The sequence below is a fragment of the Podarcis filfolensis genome (assembly GCF_964270895.1).
Source record: "Podarcis filfolensis genome assembly, chromosome: 11".
In the NCBI taxonomy this organism is placed as follows: Eukaryota; Metazoa; Chordata; class Lepidosauria; order Squamata; family Lacertidae; genus Podarcis; species Podarcis filfolensis.
Window position 1 is genome coordinate 56657186 of NC_139613.1, and position 21648 is coordinate 56678833.

General features: G+C 43.9%; 2 protein-coding genes across 4 annotated transcripts in view; both read left to right on the top strand.

The window, feature by feature from the left end:
* Window positions 1-12069, top strand: part of LOC310744834 (uncharacterized protein) — a 54388-nt gene extending 42319 nt beyond the window's left edge. Inside the window, exons 11-15 of one of the 2 annotated variants that reach the window (XM_083576568.1) lie at window positions 908-1097; window positions 2156-2283; window positions 4121-4237; window positions 8676-8786; window positions 9749-10442. In XM_083576568.1, coding sequence (XP_083432694.1) covers window positions 908-1097; window positions 2156-2283; window positions 4121-4237; window positions 8676-8786; window positions 9749-9821 — 619 coding nt within the window. In that variant the 3' untranslated portion in view covers window positions 9822-10442. Of the gene's footprint in view, window positions 1-907; window positions 1098-2155; window positions 2284-4120; window positions 4238-8675; window positions 8787-9748; window positions 10443-11682 lie in introns of those variants that run through there. The other variant, XM_083576567.1, reaches the window with a different exon arrangement.
* A 7057-nt stretch (window positions 12070-19126) lies between these two features.
* The window catches only part of RASEF (RAS and EF-hand domain containing), a 37295-nt gene continuing 34773 nt past the window's right edge, over window positions 19127-21648 (top strand). Inside the window, exon 1 of one of the 2 annotated variants that reach the window (XM_083576805.1) lies at window positions 19127-19709. In XM_083576805.1, coding sequence (XP_083432931.1) covers window positions 19273-19709 — 437 coding nt within the window. In that variant the 5' untranslated portion in view covers window positions 19127-19272. The remainder of the gene's footprint in view (window positions 19710-21648) is intronic. The other variant, XM_083576804.1, reaches the window with a different exon arrangement.

The window sequence follows — 21648 nt, forward strand, 5'->3', positions numbered from 1 at the left end:
CTTCCCTCTATTTATGCTAACTATTTACCTGCCAACCTGCTGTTTTTAGATGGAAGCAAATGTATTTTTTTTCTGGTTAAACCAAACACACCCTTTGCATCATTGCACATCATTCCATCCCACCCTAATTTTCTAAAATTTCTCCCCCTTGAAGTTTAATCTTTGCAGAGTATTTTTGTGGTATTGAAATACTGCAGTCAATCTGTACCCCAATAATGGGGTTAATGAAAATATATTGCGGTTTTACTCTGTTTTGAAGTCAGGTTTGGTGAGGCTGGTTAAGATTTATTCTGTTATTAAAAGGGTTATGACACAGATTCTCTCCCTCCCTCCTTTTTCATCTTGGTTAATTCCTTTTGAAATAGAATTCAGTATTGTATTTAATTTCACAGACATTTTGTAATTGCAATTCTGCAGATATTCTGTTTAAATTTGTTCTTTCCCCCCATTTTCTGGAAGTGTAATTATGACCATTGTTTTTATTAATAATAAATGAGGGAAAATATACTAAACATATAACATAAGTCTTCTATATTGTATATTTAATAGCATAAGATGCCTCATACTTTTATGGCATCTAAAAAGTAATAGCTGGTGTTGCTGATCTTGGTGTGAACATAGGCTTATTCTTATTATAGCATTTCCAATTTGTGAAATTGCACAAATGAACCTATTTAGAGCATTTGAGATACAATTTCATTAACTCAGTAGTTTTATCAACTACTTCCTTAATCTGTTTCATGTTGGAGTTGTGGAATCAATACAGTTATGATACCCATGTGCATCCTTATTTTTAAAAAATATATAAAAATTCTGAACAAGTTTATTAAACAGTGGTGGTTTTAATGATCATTGAACTGATAATATTAGAAAACCATGTTACTTTTCTCTGTCTTGTCTTTTCTAGCCTTAAGAAGCTGGAAATATTTGGGTGCCATGCTCTTACTGACAAATGCTTGAGATCCGTGGCTGTGAAGTGTCTAGATCTAGAGGTGCTGAACGTTGGCAGAATTCACAAGATTACTGAGGAGTGCTTGGCAAAAGTCATAAGCTCTATGAAAAAGCTAACTAGTGTTAACCTTACAGGGCTCAATATGGTAAGCAGGTAGTTTTCCCCCGCCCCTTGTTCCCCTATCTTCATTTGTGTGGAATAAATTGTTATGTATGTGCTGAGTGTGGGCAAAAGAAAGACATGAATCACGGGTATTCATGAATTCAAGGCTCACGTGTACAGGTTACAAGTTCTTACTGGAAATCTGAAATCCCACTTAGCGCTTTTCAAAAAGTTGTAGTTTTCAGTGTTGTGAAGTTAGGTTAGAAAATGGTGATGGCAAGGTGGGCGGAGACTTCTAAACCAGAGGGTGAGTTAAAAAAACAAATGGGCCACAAATGGGATATAACAGTTTTCATTGGAATTATGCTTGTGACTATATTCAGCAGTGACTGAAATTTGCTTGTGGCAAACTGTGAATGGTTTAAATCAAAGTTTGCCACCACAAGTTGAGTTAATTCCAGCACAACGCTGATTTATTATTAAATACAGCATATTGTCCAACTGTGATATAGCATCAACCATGTTCATGCGCATGGAGTGCAAATTAGGCTAATTGCATTTAACTTGCCTGCTGACGGATGAAGTATTTCAGCATGAGGACTCCGTCTGTTGAAGAAACTACAGAGGGAAGATAGATGTGGTGGTTTATTATAATTATTACTATAATGCAAAAGTCATGTTGATATATATATTTCATGTTGTCTGTGATTGTGTCAGAACTGCGGAGGAGAAAAACAGCAGTGAGCTATATAAGAGTTTATTGCCATATGACTGTGCATTCTCAGTATTTGTTTTTTTAACAGCTGCTATTTTGCCATCTTATGCGAGTACGTTTTTTGAGTAGGTGGTTTTTATTTCACAGCAGAACAAATCTTGAAGCAACTCAGGAAAAGTGCCTCTTGTTTTGCGAAGGACTGCGGTGGTTGATAAGACTGTCACAACTAGCATAGCCAACTGGCCAGTCTGCTGGCCTGTGACTATTATATATTGATGCATTCCTTCCTTTTCAATTGGTCGAAACTGCAATAGAGAGGCCTGCATGTCAGTGGCAATAAGGATGAAGAGTTGTGTTTCCTTTTTCTCTCTCCTGTTGGGCTGCAGGTGAGGGATTGTGTTATACATTTAATTGTGAAGAAATGTCCTAAACTGGAAAGTTTGGTTCTCAATTCATGCTCCCAAGTAACTGATATAAGCCTTTTAGAAATCAGCATTGGCTTACCAGCAATCAGGTATGTTTGGAGACTAACTATTGTAAATGCATTTGTTATTCAATGGCGCGAGCAATCTTTCAACTCTGGACTTAAAGGTCTTACAGGCCACCAACACACCAGATTTAATAGTCTAATGAAGAATCCTTTTATAATACTGGATCCTACTTCACTTCTTTTTTAAATGTGGTAAGTCAGCCCTGCTGCGTTTGGGGGTCCTCCTTCTCAATTTGCACCAGACCTCTCCTGCAAAGTCCTGCCCTGGCGGCATCATTATTGTTCTCAGGTGTTTTCAACCACACTGTCATTTTTAACCCTTTAGGTGATGTGGTGTTCCTGCTTACAGGAGCATGGCATGATTCAGTGTTTGTGGTGGATGCCATATACGCTCAAAACGCAATCGTAAAATAAAAATATTCATTTTACAGAGAAGCATGCAATTTTGTAGTAGCCAAACAAAACACTGCACGTTTGGTACCTCATTACATGACACTTGGAAATGCATGGCAATATAAAATTATTAATGATTTTAAAAAGTAGTTCAGGGCATCTTAGATTCTAAATGCTAGCTTTTGAAAAGGAAATCTCATTATAGTGTTTAAGTTGGAGTGCTACTTGAGAGTGAAATCTGCACTGCAGTTAGGGTTCCCAGCATTATTTAATGTCCCATGATACAGCTTTAAACATATAGTGCAGCTGGGGCCTAACAAGGGAAATTTGTGAGAGAGATTGGGATGGAGCATATGATAACAAAGCCCATTCCTCAACTGACTTTGGTGAAAAGTGATTCCCCAATAATGGCAGTCTTTGGAAAGCCCAAAGACGGTGATTGGTGTGTGTAGAATGACTTTTTAAGGAACCATTTATCTTGTTTCTAAAACAGACAGAGTTAGTCAGTTATTTGAGCAGCATGGAATTTTGTCAGCATTATTACCACTTAATCCTTGAAAGATTGGCTTTTTCCTGGCTGACGACCAGTTGTATTCTTAGATTGCCTTTAATTTCATGAGTTCATGTTGATAAGTTTGAAGGGTAGATAAAACTGGCTTGTACTCATAGTTCATTGTTTTATTTTATACAGTGCTCTTATTTGATAACTCATTCAATATATTTATTTGGACTGAAGACACACCATCATAATTATTTTAGGCATCATCTCCTACTTGGTTAATTAGTTGTCCAACATACCATGTGGCAGAGATAAAGTAGAAAGCTTTTCTAAAATCATTATGGATTATTTACAAGATGCTTTACATCAGAGTGTTTTATTACAGCTTTATGATTTTACCTTGAGATACGAAATTGTTTAAATTAATACTGCAGACAAGAGAATCAAAAGCCAAGTTTGGAGATTTGCTTGTTTAATGACCACAAATGAAACAAATGTACTTTAATTTAACTTTCTCTTTTTTCCCATTTCCTTTTTGCAAGAAATGAGAGTTTCGTACTATTAAAAAAAATTTCAGTGTTACAAGTGGTGACACAGGAAACATGAACTTGTGAACCTCCTCTTGTGAACCTCCACAGAGATGAGCTCTGTGCACATCTGTGCAAATTCCTGCTTCCCATCTTACCTGGGAAGTGTTAAAAGGGGAAGCTCAAGTTATTCCTCTGTAACCACGTATAAATATTGTCAGGAACTGCCCTGAAACAATGTCATGACACAGTCGGTAAGGTGCACCCGTCCTTATGTGCATGCTTGCTAGTTTAGTCTGCTATGGGGTTGGATCATAAAAACCAACCATGTACTAAATGGAGCTGCCGTAACTACTTTAAACACTTAACTCTGATCTACATAATCAGCTGATTGCTATATATGGATGCTGTTTTTTTCTTTCTTTTTTTAAAATTGCTGCAGGTACCTGGATGTTAGTGGCTGTAAAGAGGTCACTGACGTTGGAGTTCAAGCTTTGGCGGGGAGATGCCGGAAGCTTTCTTTCCTTGATTTAAGTTCCACTGCAACCAGCAAAAGAGGGTAGGGTGTTTGAGGACATTTTGCAAGTGACGTGTTCAAGGAAATATGCAATAAAAATGTAATCTGACCTTCAAACAGTAGCAGCCAGTAATGGTACGGTGGAGCTGCCCTCCTGACACCTATGTTTCTGCAGCCTGCCTGGGGAATGAGGCAGGGCGGGACAGTTCAGCTCCAAATTTGTGGTTTGAACTGATTTATTTTCAGGCAAAATTGGGAGTTTCACTATCTCCCTTTCAGGCTACGTACCTTGTGCTACTGACACAGGCTATCATATATATGGCTGTTGTAGAGCATAAAGACTATTTCTGATTAGTTTATTATCTACATTTAAAAAGGAGAGCGGTTTTTGTGGTTGCTAAAGTAACCTGGTGTGCATCAGCGGCTACTAAGCTCCAGTTGTTACCAGTAGGTGCAATTTGTAATCTCCCTTTTCATCATGACTGGATTTTCACCCCCAGAAGCTGAGGATCTGCTAATTAAGATCCAGAGTGGAGAGTAGACAAAATAACCTAAGAGCTTTTCCCCGAACCCTTCAATTTACCATTCTGATTTGCAGAGCATTAAGACTGTTTCATAGGTAGCTATGGCAACAGCTATATAATTGTAAGTGCGTTATGTTCTTTAGATGCATTCTAGCACTGCTGGACTATCCGGGCTTCATCTGATTGGTCTGCTCTGTTTAACTTTTTGATTCCATTATTTTCAGAAATGTTTCCAGCTGATTCTCATATAGCTATTTTTCTTCTATGAACTAAGTGGATTTAAATGTCACAGCACTGGAACATGTCCTCCTTGCAGTTATTCAGACTGCAGTACATTCATCTAAATTGCTGTAATAATATTGATGGACTTTCTTGATTGCATTGCCCTCCACTCCCACTGGCTGCAAGCAGATCAGTATCTTGTTAGCAACAGGCTCTGAAATACTTGAATAATATTATTTTTATTAATTTATTAAATCTCATCTGTAAATCTCAGGATACAAAACCACACAAAATGCATAATAAAAAAGAACAAAAATAAACCAATATTTTTTTTTAAAATATTTTTATTTTTCCATATAAACACAATACAACAAACATAAACATACAAAAACAAAAACAAAACAAAAAACATGTATCATTTCATATCCTAATTTCATATCCTATCTTCCCCGACTTCCTCATGCCTCCCCTTTCTGTATTCCAAATTCTTATCGATTGTTCAGCAAATCTTCCCTTATTTTAATTTAAATTTAGACTATTCTTCCTTATTTTCCTTGTCCTAACCATTGCTAATAGTAACCATTTACTTTCCAGTCCAACATCATTCTAACTTTCATTAACTTTATGATATTTCCTTAAATAGTCCTTGAATTTTTTCCATTCTTCTTGCGCTGCTTCTCTTCCCTGGTTTCGGATTCTGCTCGTCATTTCTGCCAAACCCATATAGTCTATCACCTTCATCTGCCATTCTTCCAGTGTGGGTAGTTCTTGCGTCTTCCAGTACTTCGCAATGAGTATTCTAGCTGCTGTTGTAGCATACATAAAGAAAGTTATATCCGTCTTTAACACCCCTTGGCCGACAATACCCAAGAGAAAGGCCTCTGGTTTCTTGGGGAAAGTATATTTAAATACCTTTTTAAGTTCATTATAGATCATTTCCCAGAATGCCTTAATCTTCGGGCAGGTCCACCAAAGATGAAAAAATGTACCTTCAGTTTCTTTACATTTCCAACATTTATTGTCAGGCACATGGTAAATCTTTGCAAGCTTGACCAATAACCCCCTCTCCCCACCCAAGCTGCATCCTTGTTAAGTATATTGAAGCTGATGGTTAATGAATGTTTTGGACATTTAATCCCCTGGGTGCCATGAAGGCCTTCACTGGGGCCTCTAGGCTAGGCTCTCAGACTCTAAACTAGCCCTCCTGGAAAGAAAGCTATGAGGTGAAATGTGCAGGTGCCCTTCTAAACAATTTCTAAGCAATTTAGGTAAAATGAGCTGGTCTGGCTGTTCCCGTCTGTCAGTGTTTTTAAGCAAATGAGTTGAGTCAGAGCTAAGTGTTTGGATACCAGACAGTAGAAATCCCTGGACTTCTATTTTCTGCTCCCCATTAGTATGCTTTCCCTGCTTCCATCTTATTTTTTTAGCAGACCTTGGAATCTCCATGATTTCCCTTCCTTTTTTCCTGGCAACCAGGTTGTACTTTTCCTGTGGTGGTTTTGACTGAGATCAGGTACTCCATGAAAGTTTTTGGGGTTTTTTGCAAATACTAGTACACAGTAACTATGGGTGGATGTTAAAAGAGGACTTTCCCCAAATGGCAAGTGCAAAATGTGAAAACTTTGCAACAAGACTCAGGGATATCTCCTACCGTACATGAAATGATGTCCCTGCACTCCTTAAGAAGTCACTGTAAGTTATGGTACAATGGTATGCATTGTTTACTTCAGAAATAAATCTCCTTAGGTTTAATGGGGAATAGTCCCTGGAAACTGGGCAGAGGAGGGCAGCTGAGCTTTTGGTTTAGGATTGGCATTAGGGAAAGCAGAGCACTTGTGACTTTAACAGCTGTATGTCTACAATCAGCAACAGCAGGATATAGTAATAGTAATAATAATAATAATAATAATAATAATAATAATAATAATAATTTATTATTTATACCCCGCCCGTCTGGCTGGGCCTCCCCAGCCACTCTGGGCGGCTTCCATAGAAACCAAAAATACAGTAAAGTATCACACGTTAAAAACTTCCCTGAACAGGGCTGCCTTAAGATGTCTTCTGAATGTCAGGTAGTTGTTTATCACTTTGACATCTGCTGGAAGGGCGTTCCACAGGGCGGGCGCCACTACCGAGAAGGCCCTCTGCCTGGTTTCCTGTAGCTTTGCTTCTCGAAATGAGGGAACCGCCAGTAGGCCCTCGGCGCTGGACCTCAGCGTCCGGGTAGAATGATGGGGGTGGAGATGCTCCTTCAGGTATACAGGAGCGAGGCCGTTTAGGGCTTTAAAGGTCAGCACCAACACTTTGAATTGTGCTCGGAAACGTACTGGGAGCCAATGTAGGTCTTTCAAGACCGGTGTTATATGGTCTCGGCGGCCGCCCCCAGTCACCAGTCTAGCTGCCGCATTCTGGATTAGTTGTAGTTTCCGAGTCACCTTCAAAGGTAGCCCCACGTAGAGTGCATTGCAGTAGTCCAAGCGGGAGATAACCAGAGCATGCACCACTCTGGCGAGACAGTCCGCAGGCAGATAGGGTCTCAGCCTACGTACCAGATGGAGCTGATTTGACCTGTGCCTCCATGGACAGCTGTGAGTCCAAAATGACTCCCAGGCTGCGTACCTGGTCCTTCAGGGGCACAGTTACCCCATTCAGGACCAGGGAATCCTCCACACCTGCCCGCCTCTTGTCCCCCAAAAACAGTACTTCTGTCTTGTCAGGATTCAACCTCAATCTGTTAGCCGCCATCCATCCTCCAACCGCTTCCAGACACTCACACAGGACCTTCACCGCCCTCACTGGTTCTAATTTAAAAGAGAGGTAGAGCTGGGTATCATCCGCATACTGATGAACACCCAGCCCAAACCTCCTGATGATCTCTCCCAGCGGCTGCGTGTAAATGTTGAAAAGCATGGGGGAGAGGACAGAACCCTGAGGCACCCCACAAGTGAGAGCCCAGGGGTCTGAACACTCATCCCCCACCACCACTTTCTGAACACGGCCCAGGAGGAAGGAGCGGAACCACTGTATGACAGTGCCCCCAGCTCCCAGCCCCTCAAGACGGTCCAGAAGGATGTTATGGTCGATGGTATCAAACGCCGCTGAGAGATCCAGCAGAACTAGGAAACAGCTCTCACCTTTGTCCCTAGCCCGCCGGAGATCATCAATCAGTGCGACCAAGGCACTTTCAGTCTGACCTCCTATGATAAACATGAGGTTCTTGAGGTGGTAGAAGCAGCAATGACTATGCTCTCTAATTCTGTGTTATGCCATGCCCCCCCATGCCAACTCTTTTGTGACTGGCACCCACAACACTCTCCCAGAATTCAAAATGTACCAACTGGTCCATAAAGGTTGGTAACCCTGGTGTAGAAGCTAACCTCTTGTATGTGACCTTCAGAAGTGAACGACAAAATAAATACTTTATGGAGAAGCATGAAACAAAGTTAAGAAAATGTGAAATGTGGCTTCTCCTACAGCAAAGCCCTTCATTGCTGATTTAAGGAGTGCAAATGCATCACATCCTGTAGAATACATATACCCCCAAAATGTCTGAATCATCTTGCAAATAAGTAGCTGGTCTTTAAAGCATGAAATAGTTTTTCACCTAGTGCTGTGTCTGTCAGGAATAGGTGTACTTAATCCGAGAAGTGACTTCATAGAGCAAAATTGCTTTTCAAATCTTACTTCAAAAGCAGAACTTAACTTGTAGCTTGTGTCTTGTATATGAGCTTCAGGGTTTGCCTGTTGGCTAGCTTCTGCTTCATGACTTTGGAATGTGTGAAGCTGAGTTTCTGCAAGAATATCTCCCTGGATTCAGTTGTGAAATTATGCAAAAATTGCAAAAGGTGAGTGTGACTTCCTCTAATACAATCCAGGTACTGATTTTGTGTCATTTCATTCATATTAAGTCATTTCATTGACTTAATAGTAAAGCGATCAACAATAGGACCCTACTGGAACTAAATTACGAGGAAAGGTTTCAGTATTTGGAGAGTAGGATGGAGTATCCTGGAGGAGGGCATGGCTTGACTGGAGCAGAAAACCATTGCACTGTTTTATTATAGGTTCCATTTTTTTGCCATAATGGCTAAATGGAGCCTCCATGTGCAGAGGCAGAATGAATACCAGTTGATGTGGGGCAGCAGTAGTGCTATCAGATTCATGCCCCACTGGTCGCCAGAAATTGCTGTCAGAAACAGAATGCTAGATTTGATGATCTTTTGATCCATCTGTAGCTGTCATTTTCAGTGACAATATGAGCAGGCGGTGGAGATGTAATCCACCCCTAGGGCTTTGTGCCCCTTGATGTTCATGTAAGTAGGAACTCCATACAATTGGACTTCCCAGGCTATGTATGACCATATGTAGGGGCCCATTTCATGCATTCATAGGAATGTGAAGTTGCTGAGGGAGAGGCACGGATCCAAAACAATGTTCAGTTTATTCAAACCTGCATTAGGAAGAATTCATGTGTGTGTGTGTGTGCAGATTTTAATGCCCTGTAGTTAAGATTAAAGGCAGCGAGTGTGGTGTCATATTGCATTCCAGAGCAATTTGCATTCCAGACCTTTATTGTTTGTTTTATTTTGTAGTGTGAGTAACCTTAGTCTCCTTTGAGGTAAATGAATGGTGAAACCTCCATTAAACATTTCCTCATTTAACAAATTCTTTAGAGATACCGTAATGCTATCCTGCCTTTCTATTTTTCACTTGTTGCTGTTGTTTGGCTATTTGCTGGCTGGGGATCAGGACAATGTAGGTGGTTTTGATATTATTCAGTCGTAGAAATACCTCTTACTTTTTGCAGTGCTTCAAGTAAGTTTTTATTACCAGCGGAAGAAGAGCTGTTAGTACAGAAGGAGACCTGGCAACAAGAATGACAATCAAATTTTAGTTTTTTGTGTGGATAGAGTTTGACATCTCTCAAGGCGATAGCTTGAGAATTCCAAAAAGTGCTTGCAGCCTTCAAGCAGGAATATTTCAGGCTCCTGTCACTGGATTTGCAAGGACATTTGTTTCTCCAGAGATAGCGGGCTCGCTCTGTGAAGTAGGAAGCACCTTTTAAACATTTATGTTGTTAGGGAAGAAAGAGAGCTTGCCTCCTTCCCCTCTGCTTCCCTTTAGTTTTCTCTTTCCAAATTCATAACTGCCAAACTGGCTTCAAACTGTGTCTCTGCCGTCTCTCCCAGCTCTGTTAGTTATTACCCAGTGAAGGCCGAATCCTAGTCCATCAGGAAAATATGCCTAGCTGTTAAGAACATAGAATGCTGCCTTATATCAAATCAGATCGTGCTCTCTAGATGTTTTGGGTACAACCTCCATCAGCTCCAGCCAGTGTAGCCAGTGATCAGGGCATAGCTGTCAACCGTCCCTTATTTGGCGGGAAACTCCCTTATCCCAGCACCGTGTCCCACTGCTGTCCCTTATTGATGATGTCCCTTAAATTTCATGCTCGCCCGGCTCGGGAGGGAAGCAGTGGCTCGGGGTCCTCTGCCGCGAGAGAGCGCGCACGAGCTGCCACGTCTCAATCTCTCCCTTTCCCCCCTCGGGCGCATCATGAGGAGACAGGTGGTGGCGGGTGGGCAGGCAGCCCCTCTCTTGCGAGACTTCCGCTGCACTGCCAGGGGAAGCCGGAGGCGGCAGCGGCGGCTGAGGAGGCGGCCTGAGGGAGGAGGAAGAGGAGGGGATGGGGAGGGACGCAGAAGGGCGGTGCTTCAGCGGCCGCCGTGGCACCGCAACTGCCTCATGCCGGGCTCGCGGGCGAGAGTCTCTCTCCCTCGCCCCCCCTTGGGCGGGGAGGGGCCGATGGAACTCCTCGCGCCAGGACGACGGCAGCCCCGACGTGCTGCTTAGCATCTCCTCCAACCAGTGCAGCATCTTAATGTAGTGATTTCCCCCTCTGCATCCCTTTCATAACTCTATTTTTATAAATCATTTGTCCATCCATAGTTCAAATTTTTACTACAAGTTTTCTGTCAATCCTACCAATGTATGTAACTCTTTACAATAGCTTTTCAACTAAATTATAAACTTTCCCCATTCTTTATTAAAGAGGTCCCCTTCTTGGTTTCTGATTCTGCCTGTAAGCTTTGCCATCTCGACGTCGTTCATCAGTTTTGTCTGTCGCTCTTCTTTGGTTGGAGTTGTAGACCCTTAGGATCATCTAGTCCAACTCCCTGCAAAACACAGTCAGTCGCAGCAAAAGCAGCATGGCTCCATCAGTGCCGTATTTCTGTATAAGCTAAGCAAAATCCCTTATTTTGGCTGCTGGTCCCTTATTTTCAAATCTGTAAGTTGACAAGCTATGGATCAGGGATGATGGGAGTTGTAGTACAAAACATCTAGAGGGCATCAGGTTGGAGAAAGGACATGTACACTGACCGGCCGCAGTTTTTCATGGGTCTTTTTCAGCTATACCTAGAGATGCTGAGGATTGAACCTGGACCTTTGGCATGAAAAGCCTGTGGTCTACTCGTTCTGTCACCACCCCAACTAAAATAACCCCATTAACAGATGCTAAAACTCTATAAACTCCCAGAAAGTCAACAGCTACTTGGTAGAGGCTTCAGTGGCGCACGTAATGCATGTTCATCCTGCTATCTGCAGAGCATCTTACAGGAACAGCCCTCTGGCATTTTTTAAAAGGAAGCAACATATTTTCGGGGACTTATTCTGTGGCTGCCAGATGACTAGTAAAATAAATTAATGAACTATCTACAAATGTTGTTTTCTCCCCCCCAGACTGAAGATACTTCATTTATATGGTTGCCACTTTGTGCCTGATCTGGACTCCATTAAAAGAATCAATAAAAACGTTGAAGTGCTGCATGACCTGACAGCTACTAAACTGTCATCTGAATGAGGAACTTCACAAAAAACAATTTTGATTCAGCAAAGAGATATTACATTAGTTTTTCCTGCTCAGAGTTTTATTAAGAAGACTTGTACAAATTTATACTTGGGCAAGGTATAGAATCTACCTCTAACTTAGCTTTAATCCAGATACTATCTCTGCTGCTACTGTATCTTCAATATCTGTGAAATAAGGAGCACAAGGCTGTTGCAAGAGATACAGTTTAACGTAATTTGAAAAAGTACAATAAACAATAAACATAAATTGTGCTTAAAGCGTTTGACTTAATTCATATTTTATTCTTTATTTAAAAGTATGTGTAGAAGAAATATGAGGAATGGAAAAGCTATCTAGACACATATGAGCCTGCCACATACTACAGAGGTCCGACTTTCTTCCAAACCGACATTTGGCTTCAACAAAGGAAAAGGCTTTCTCTGTTGATGCACTCAGATTTATATTAATTATATTATATTATATTATATTATATTATATTATATTATATTATATTATATTATATTATATTATATTATATTTATAATATTTACACACACACACCCTCTGACTTACCCTGGTTAATTTTTCAAAAAATAAATAATGATTTTCACGTTAGCTGCATTTCTTTCTGTGCAAAGAAAAGTGTGATAGAACTATTTTAAATTGTTGTTGTTGTTGTTGTTGTTGTTGTTGTTGTTTAGTCGTTTAGTCGTGTCCGACTCTTCGTGACCCCATGGACCAGAGCACACCAGGCCCTCCTGTCTTCCACTGCCTCCCGCAGTTGGGTCAAACTCATGCTGGTAGCTTTGAGAACACTGCCCAACCATCTCGCCCTCTGCCGTCCCCTTCTCCTTGTGCCCTCCATCTTTCCCAACATCAGGGTCTTTTCCAGGGAGTCTTCTCTTCTCATGAGGTGGCCAAAGTCTTGGAGCCTCAGCTTCAGGATCTGTCCTTCCAGTGAACACTCAGGGCTGATTTCCTTCAGAATAGAGAGGTTTGATCTTCTTGCAGTCCATGGGACTCTCAAGAGTCTCCTCCAGCACCATAATTCAAAAGCATGAATTCTTCAGCGATCAGCCTTCTTTATGGTCCAGCTCTCACTTCCATACTTCACTACTGGGAAAACCATGGCTTTAACTATGGCTTTAACTATACGGACCTTTGTTGGAAATTTTAAATACATACATACATAAATAAATACATAAACAGGACAATCCAGTTACGTAGGTAAAACTCAGCTAAGGAGGTGAAGTGGATCTACTTTTCTGTATGTGCTTAAGATGTGTGCAGGAAAACATGGTGAATATAGCCAAACACACATATTTTTGAATTGTGAATCACAAGTAGTGGACCACATTTAAGTCCTGATGATTGCAATGAGTGAGGCAAGAGAGGATAAAATAAGAACTTTAATATATATGTTAAGAGTTATTTATCTATCGACTTTTTCTGGATTGAGCTTACTGATCATAATTTCCAACCTCACAAACCTGGTGCTAGAATCATCCAGTACTTGGAAATTCTAATGTTGAACACTGGGGTGCCTAAATATAGTAAATATGGAGTAAAAATGGCAATGAGTCCACAGGAAGTGCGCTAATGGTTACATGTCTTATTTGCCATCACAAAATTGGTGCCATGATTGCCTACATGAAACACTTTGAGAGATTTCTGAAAGCTTCATTATACTTTTAGGCAGTGCTTTTTTTCTTTAAAAAAATGTTTAGGGGCACTCTCATTTTGACTCAAGGAAATCACCATTTTATAGTTCAAATTGGGAAAAATAAATACAGCAAATGGACAAAAGTACAAAGATTCACAAAATGTTTAGGTATGCGTCCCCCCAGAAAAAAGCACTGCATTTATGTTCTAAAGCTAGTTGAGTTTTGAAACTGGATTTTTATTTTACAGTGGAATAGGGTAGAAAAACGTCTTACCTCAATGAATGGTTGGTTTGATATCTATGTTATAAGTAATTGAACTGCTCCTTTTCCCTTATGGGGTACCCAAGAGCCCATATAGAGTCCTTTTGTAGGTTCTCTATCGGTAGGAGAAAATACCGTATTTTTCGCTTTATAACACGCACCCGACCATAACACGCACGTAGTTTTTAGAGGAGGAAAACAAGAAGAAAAAAAAATCTAAACGAAACAGTGGATGTATGATTTTTGTAGTTCATGCTGTGGCCACAGACATGTGATCTGACAGTGAGTTTGGAGTAGCCCAATGCAAAAATCCTGAGGATCCATGTGGATCCGTGCTTTGTAACCACGTTTTAAGTGGGGAGGGAAGGAAAAGCATTCAAGGGACAAGGAGCACGCGTGGGGTGGGTGGAGAAGGATGCTGCTAATAATGCAGAAGAGGGGTATAAGGGGAGAAGGCTCCTCTCCTTTCCCACTTTGCTCCTTTAAAGCAAGCAGGCTCTGCTTTCTTTTCTCCTCCCCACTCATCCCCGGCTTAGCGAGCTGAAAAACTTTGCTGCTATGTAGCGAGCTGAGTGGGGAGGAGAGAGGGACAGAGAGCCTGCTTGCTTTAAAGGAGCCAACCGGACAGGAGCCGCTTACACTCGTGTAAGCGGCTCCTCTCCTCTCCCGCTTTGCTCCTTTAAAGAAGCAGGCTCTCTGTCCCTCTCTCCTCCTCACTCAGCGGCTCTTCTCCCGCTTTGCTGTTTCAAAGCGAGCCACGGAGGAGGGAAGGAAGGGGAACCATGGATCCTCTGCTCACGACTGCAGCGGATCCCCCCCGCCACCCGTAGGCATTCCCTCCATAACACGCACACACATTTCCCCTTACTTTCTAGGAGGAAAAAAGTGAGTGTTATGGTGCAAAAAATACGGTAACGGAGACCAACCAGAGAATATTGAGAAGCAAAGCAGCTAGTAAGTCTAATCTTCATTAACTGTTGCAACAGAGTGCTCCCCCACACACAGGAGAGAGGAGGAGGACCCCGAGCCATGTGTACAAGCCCTTCTATAGACATTTTAAATTTCCTGCCCTGGAGTCCAAGACCACCCCCAGAAACATCATACCTACATCACAGAAAAGGCAGTCTACAACAGAAATCGGAGTGTGTTGTTTTTACCCTGCCTGCCAGGTTACCCGTTAATGGTCACTTGACTGGATTACCTGGGGAGCCTGTCCATCCTTTTGTAATGAGAATACTTAATTCCTGAGCCAGGTCACAGGCTCACCCTATTCACACCTTAAATGTGCCCTTAAGGCAGGATTTGTGAGGACAGAGACAATGGGGAGGTTTCTGCATTTCCTTCGACCTTGCAGAGAAATATTTGAGGTGACTGAAAGAGTCAAAATGGCTTTAGGACTTTTCCTATGGGTTTCAGAAGGGACGCGGGTGGCACGATCTCTGCTCCTGCCAACCTAGCAGTTCGAAAGCTCGTCAAAGTTCAAGTAGATAAATAGGTACCACTCCAGCGGGAAGGTAAACGGCGTTTCCGTGTGCTGCTCTGGTTTGCCAGAAGTGGCTTAGTGATGCTGGCCACATGACCCGGAAGCTGTACGCCGGCTCCCTCGGCCAATAAAGCGAGATGAGCGCCGCAACCCCAGATTCGGTCACGACTGGACCTAATGGTCAGGGGTCCTTTTACCTTATGGGTTTCAGACATGTGGTTTATATATGTGTTTGCTTGGTACATTTATGAACATTTATTATATATTTATAAGACCTAAAAATTCTTATAACATCTACCTACCAGAATTACTCAGTCATTGAATTCAAAGAGGGCACTATGTAGACTAGAGACCAAATCTGACACATTTTTAACATTTAATTTAAATTGGGGTTGTATTTAAACTGCTATCTCTTGTCCTCCCCCCTCCCCCCAAATGTATAAGACATATCGGAACAAAGCTTTGTTTTCTCTTTTCATGCTGAGAGCTGCGTCTCCCAACGCCCACTCTTACTGCTCATAAAAATAAATCATCTTTTGTTGGGTGGCTTTTCTGCCAGTTGCTTGAATAGGCTGGGTGGTGCCAAGCCTTCATAGGTGGAAATTGGCAGCCTGAATAAATACAACCAGTGCCATCCATTTTATAGGTTACATCTCTGTGACAGTGCTCAGTGACGTCATATTTGATCTTAAGAAGAGAGCCAAGGGAAAGGGCTTGAATGGTTGGGATAGGATGTATTCAACCCCTGTTTGTAACCCTCTTTCAGCCCATTCCTGAAACTTGGTTGGAGTGTGCCAAAAGATGTGTCACCAGGGGCGTCTTACCCATAGAGGGTAGTGGTGCGGGGCACCAGGGCGCCAAGTTCTGGAGGGTGCCAGGGAAGAGGCAGAGGCTGGACGTGGCACCTCCCGCCTCCGCCATGAAGCAGTGCCATGCCCAGATCCTCTCTGCCATGGCCACCGCGGCACAAAGTGGCCAGCTGAGCCGGGAGGCACCATGTCCAGCCTCCGCCTCTTCCCTGCCGGAGGAGCCACACTCCAGCGGCTGCCTGCCTCCTCCAGCCCCGCCGGCGGTGCTGTCCTCCCTAAAAAACTGGGAAACAGCGCCGGATATGCTTAAGACTGCCCTGTGGGTCAGCACACCACCTCACAATCCTGCATTTTGCCAGTGCTGCACATGCAGTATGTTGGCCTGAGTGGTTGTGGGGGCTGTTCATCTAGCTATTGAACACATCTCCCCATGTCTCTCAAGTTCCATTTTTGAATCCAAGACTCTTTCTTAGAGGGCACTCACAGCTGCCCTCACCAGCCCATCTAGTGTTAATGTAAGCCTGCAGGTTAAAAACCATTATTTTGCCTGTTCCTTGAAGCAAAAAATAAAAATAAAAATCACAATTGTTCTATAGGTGAACAGAAACCAGAATCACAGGGAACAGCAGCATTATGTAAAGATAATAGTCAATTATGAATATATTTTGATTAAGGACTCATATTCCAGAAAATACATTGGCACACTTTCTGTTTCAACAGACAGCTAGCCGGTTTCTGTCCTTGTAATATATGTAGGCAATACAATCTATGGTAAGTGATATCTGTTAACTGTAGTTTGAGCAAAGAAACCTGTTCAGCAAGTGAGCCCTTTCTTAGCGAATCCCAACCTGGCAAAACCAGTGTTGCAACTCTATGCCACTTCCTTTCTCTGGTTCTCAGGTAATCTATTTTGAGCACACTGTTCTGCAAGCAGAAAGGTCAGTGTGTTTAATGTTTAGAAGCCACACACTTGTAAAGTCTAGACTTGTTAGTCTTTGAAAGGACCCCTTATAATAAGGAAAAGAGACTGGATTCCTTTCAGTTTTTCAGTTTTTCCCTTATATTCAGCAATAATCCACACAAGATCAAAGTTTAGTGGCACAACACATGGAAAGGTCTACTAGGTCCTTTGACCAAGGGAACTAAAAGATTTCAGACTACAGGAGCACAAGGAAATATATATGATAACTTACAAACTGTGGCTAGTTAGATCAACGGCCAGCCACAGAATTAAAAGGCAGCTCCTTGAGCATTTTGCTTGTAGCCTTCCATGCATTTTTGGCCCCCAGGATGCATGCACTCCATTTTAAAACACATGACTTCTCCCAAAGAATCCTGGGAACTGTAGTTTGTTAAGGGTGCTGGGAACTGTAGCTCTGGAGGGGGTAAACTACAGTGCCCTGGATTCTTGGGGGAAGTCATGTGCTTTAAATGTATGGTGTACGCAGAAACTCTCAGCAGCAGAACCCAGCCAGGAATTATGGGAGTTGTAGTCCAGTAGCAGCAGCAGGACCACAGGTCCTTTTTTTATAAGAAGGTAATTCTATTTCGGCAGTGGTAGACAGAAGTGCCTGGCGTGCTCTGGTCCATGGGGTCACGAAGAGTCGGACACGACTAAACGACTAAACAACAACAACAAATTCTATTTCACATAAACCTATTTAGATAGACTCTCCACATACGTATCTATAAGGAAACTGTCTCTTAACAAATACAAAATGCTGAAATGCAGGTGAGCTAAGGGAGGAAAAAGAATGTCTTCATAGAAAAGATGCCTCATGGTGAAAATTCCATGCAATTTTAACACACTCCCAGTATGTTTAATGGGACTTAGTTCTGAGTAAGTGATTTTAAGTAGAAGAAGCCTGAATAGGCTGCAGTCCTATGTATGCTTATTTGGGTTTGAGCAAGCCTCACTTGCAATATAATCCTAAATGTCTTTACTCAGAAGTAAGTTCAACTTGCTTAGGATTGCTGCAAACAAAAACATGTCTGCTGCCTTAGCTAAGCAACTGAAAAAACTTACAGCACAACCCTATGGGAGTTTATTTGGAAGCGAGTCTCATATGCAGTTGGACTTACTCCTGGGTAAGTGAGTGCAGAACTGCAGCCTCAGGGATGCAAGAGAAATAACGCCCATTGTGTATTTGTGCCATTGAAGGGGTTTTCCACGGGTGGCTTTATAGGAAGCAGTGAACAGGTTAGTGATTTTTGGCCAAGATAAAGAGATTCTCAAAGCAACCATCTCTATATAGGCAGAAAAACCTCCCTGGGCAAGAAAAGTTTCGGATAGAATCCTTATAAATTAAGCTGGAGTGTTAGAAGACCATTGCTCAGCGATAAAGCTCAAGGTCCCACGTTTAACTCCTGGTACTTTCAGCTAAGAACATGCAGGGGTAGGCAACCTAAGGCCTGGGGGCCAGATCCGGCCCAATTACCTTCTAAATCTGGCCTGCAGACGGTCCGGGAATCAGAGTGTTTTTGCATGAGTAGACTGTGTGTTTTTATTTAAAATGCATCTCTGGGTTATTTGTGGGGCCTGCCTGGTGTTTTTACATGAGTAAAACGTGTCCTTTTATTTCAAATGCATCTCTGGGTTATTTGTGGGGCATAGGAATTCGTTCATTTCCCCCCTCCAAAATATAGTCTGGCCCCCCACATGGTCTGGGGGACGGTGGACAGGCCCCCTGCTGAAAAGGTTTGCTGACCCCTGGCTAAGAGGAAGGAGGTGGCCGGTGCTTTAAGAGGTCAAGTGCTATTAGGCGGGCTACTTCTTATATTCCCGACGGACTACATCTATGGCCACTGGCTGGGGGCCGCAGGCTGCCTAGTCCGGATTAAGCGGTTTCAGCAAACCCTGAAATCCACGCCTCGGCGTCTAGTCCCCGCAGTGCGCTCCGCACCCTTGACCAGTCCTAAAATCGAGAGGAAAAGAAAAAGAGAGAGTTGGAGGCGTGCGCTCCGACGGAATAGCTTCGGGCCCTGCGCTGCTCTCGGGAGGCGTCGACGGCGCGGCCGCCTCTCCACGGCCAAACGCGGCGCTCCAGGTGTCCGCCGGGCGGGACGGGGCGGGCGCGCCGAATGGCGCTGGGCTCTCGGAAGAAACTTTCTTGGCCGAGGGGGTGGAGCGCCGAAGGGGCGGCGCCGAAGGGAACCGGCCCCCGCGGCGACTGGGCGCGGGCAGGGTGGCTGGGCTCGGTGGCGGGTGCTGCTCGTCCCGCTTGCGATCGCCCTTCCGAGCCGGATCCAGCCTCCGGGTGCCCGATGGGCTCCCCCGGGGGAGAGCAGGGGCCCCTGGACGACGTGTCCTGGCTCCGCTCGCTCTTCGTGGCCTGCGACGCGAACGGCTCGGGCCGGATCGAGCGCGACGACTTCGGCGCGCTGTGCGCCGAGCTGCGGGTCCGGCCGACCGAGGCCGAGGCCATCTTCCAGCGCCTCGACACCGACCGCGACGGCGCCATCACCTTCGCCGAGTTCGCCCGCGGTTTCCGCGGCTTCCGCGGCGCCACGCAGCGCTGGAGGCGGCAGCAGCAGCAGCGACGGCGGGACAGCGCGCAGGAGGCGTCCGAGGACGGGGCGGACGAGCCGGGGCTGGCAGATGCCCGCGACGCCTTGAGCCAGGCGGCGGCGGCGATGGAGCCGAGCCAGGCTTGGCGGGAGTTCGAGCAGCGGCTCGGGGACGAGGCCGGCTTCATCCCCAGGTAACCCCCGCCGTCGTCCCCTGCCGGACTGGGGGGCGAGCGAGGAGAAAACCGCGGGGAGGAAGGCAGGCAGGCAGGCAGGCAGGCGCAACCCGCCTCGGTGCCCGACATGCCAGAACATCTGGGGTGCGCAGGGTGTTATTAGTGGTAAAAGGGCTTCTGAGCATGTGCCGAGTAGCGTTGCTGGCCTTTTCCTCTCTGCCAGCGACTCATTACAAAGTAGACAACGGTAGGAATTCCTATGCACCTTTCCGCCTGGAAAACTTGCCCGCCTTTCAAGAATGATGGAGTGATGGGGAGCCTGTGGTCCTCCAGAAGCTGTTGGACTCCCGACGCCTCTCAGCCCCTGTCAGCAGGGCTAGTGCTCAGGGATACAGAGGGCTGTAGATTCCCCCACCTTAAGGGTGCACAGGGACATCCTGCTTGGAACAAGGCAGCATCCCTAAAGGCAGTTTACCTTTTGTCATTGATCAGCTTGTGAGGTACCATATTTTTCCATGTATAACACGCCCCCCACCCCCGTGTATAAGACATCTCCTGTTTTGGGGGACTCAAAATTAAGAAAATGGGGGGATTGCCCCAGTGTATAAGACTACCCCCCTTTTTAAACATTATTTTTAGTAAAAAAAAACCTAGTCTTATACACAGAAAAGTATGGTATTATTTAGTTCTTTATTTGTGTGTCCTCCCCCACTTCACTTCCTTTGAGGAGCTCAAGGTACCAGTCAGGGTCTCCTTCTCTGCCCCTCCTTTATCCTCATCAACTCAGTGGGGAGAAAGAGTGTGACTGACCCAAGTTAGTTATTCTAGTGGACCTTTCAACCCGGGATTCCTCATTTGGCACTAGCCACTGAACAACACTGTCTCTAAGATAGAGGGATAAAGAGACAAAGCTTGTAAGTCAAAGCATTTAGTTTCTAGGCATCCTCTTGCAATTTCAGAAATTAACTGGTAGCAACTGCACACTCCAGATGCATTTTCTGTCCACATAAACATTTTTATGTGTGTGTTTTTTAAAAGAAAAGAAAACACACACACACACACACACACACACACACACACACCCTTTTCTCTGCCCCCCATTGTTTGAGATAAAACATTAGGCAGTGGCAATCCAGTCAGGCTGCAATAGGACTTTGGGATGGGAGAGGGGGGGACCAATAATGATAGAGGCCCTTAAGAGAATATTTTATGATGCAATCCATATCTTTGAAATATCCTGCGCTACAAGTCTGCAAGGTGCCACGTCGCTTCTGGGCTCCTTTTTGTCCATTACTGCAGGCAGACGGTGCTACTCTCTTTGTGGGTTTCAGGTCTTTTCTCTTACTGCTTTAGAAACCCCAAAGCAAGCAGCAATGGTTATCTGAAGGCTCCCAGTTCTGTAAAAGTTTGCAGAACACATTGCGAAGAAGAAGAAAGTGTAGCTTGCCACTCCCTCCCTATTTTTGGAGTGGGCAGTTGCTGCCCAGCTTACAAGGAAAATATTGAACACAAACAAATGAACAAATAAATAGTTATCTTTTATTGCATCTGTTCCTGTTTAGTGTTGGGGCTGTATTTACAGCTGGAATAGCAAGGGTAGTTGTGTGGCTATTTAAGGCAGGGCAGGAAGTTCACCCTTGTGCTGCTTTGGCTCTTGTGAAAATACTGCCCCTTCCCCATCGGCTATAGCAGGCCTGTCCAAATGGCAGCCCTCTGCACTGGGGTAGGAGCAGTTTTGGAACAGGCTCTTCTCACGCCACACTCCGCGTCCTTTTTTGAGACTGGATATGCCTATGACTTCAAAGCAGAGGCTGAAAAGCAGTCAGAAAGAAAGGGTTGAATTTGGTATAAAGAAGTGTTTGAAACTCCTATTGTTCTAGGTACATTTTGTGACAGAGAGTTTCATTAGCGTGAGACTTTTATGAACTCTGTGCGCAGTACTGCACTGTCCCTTAGA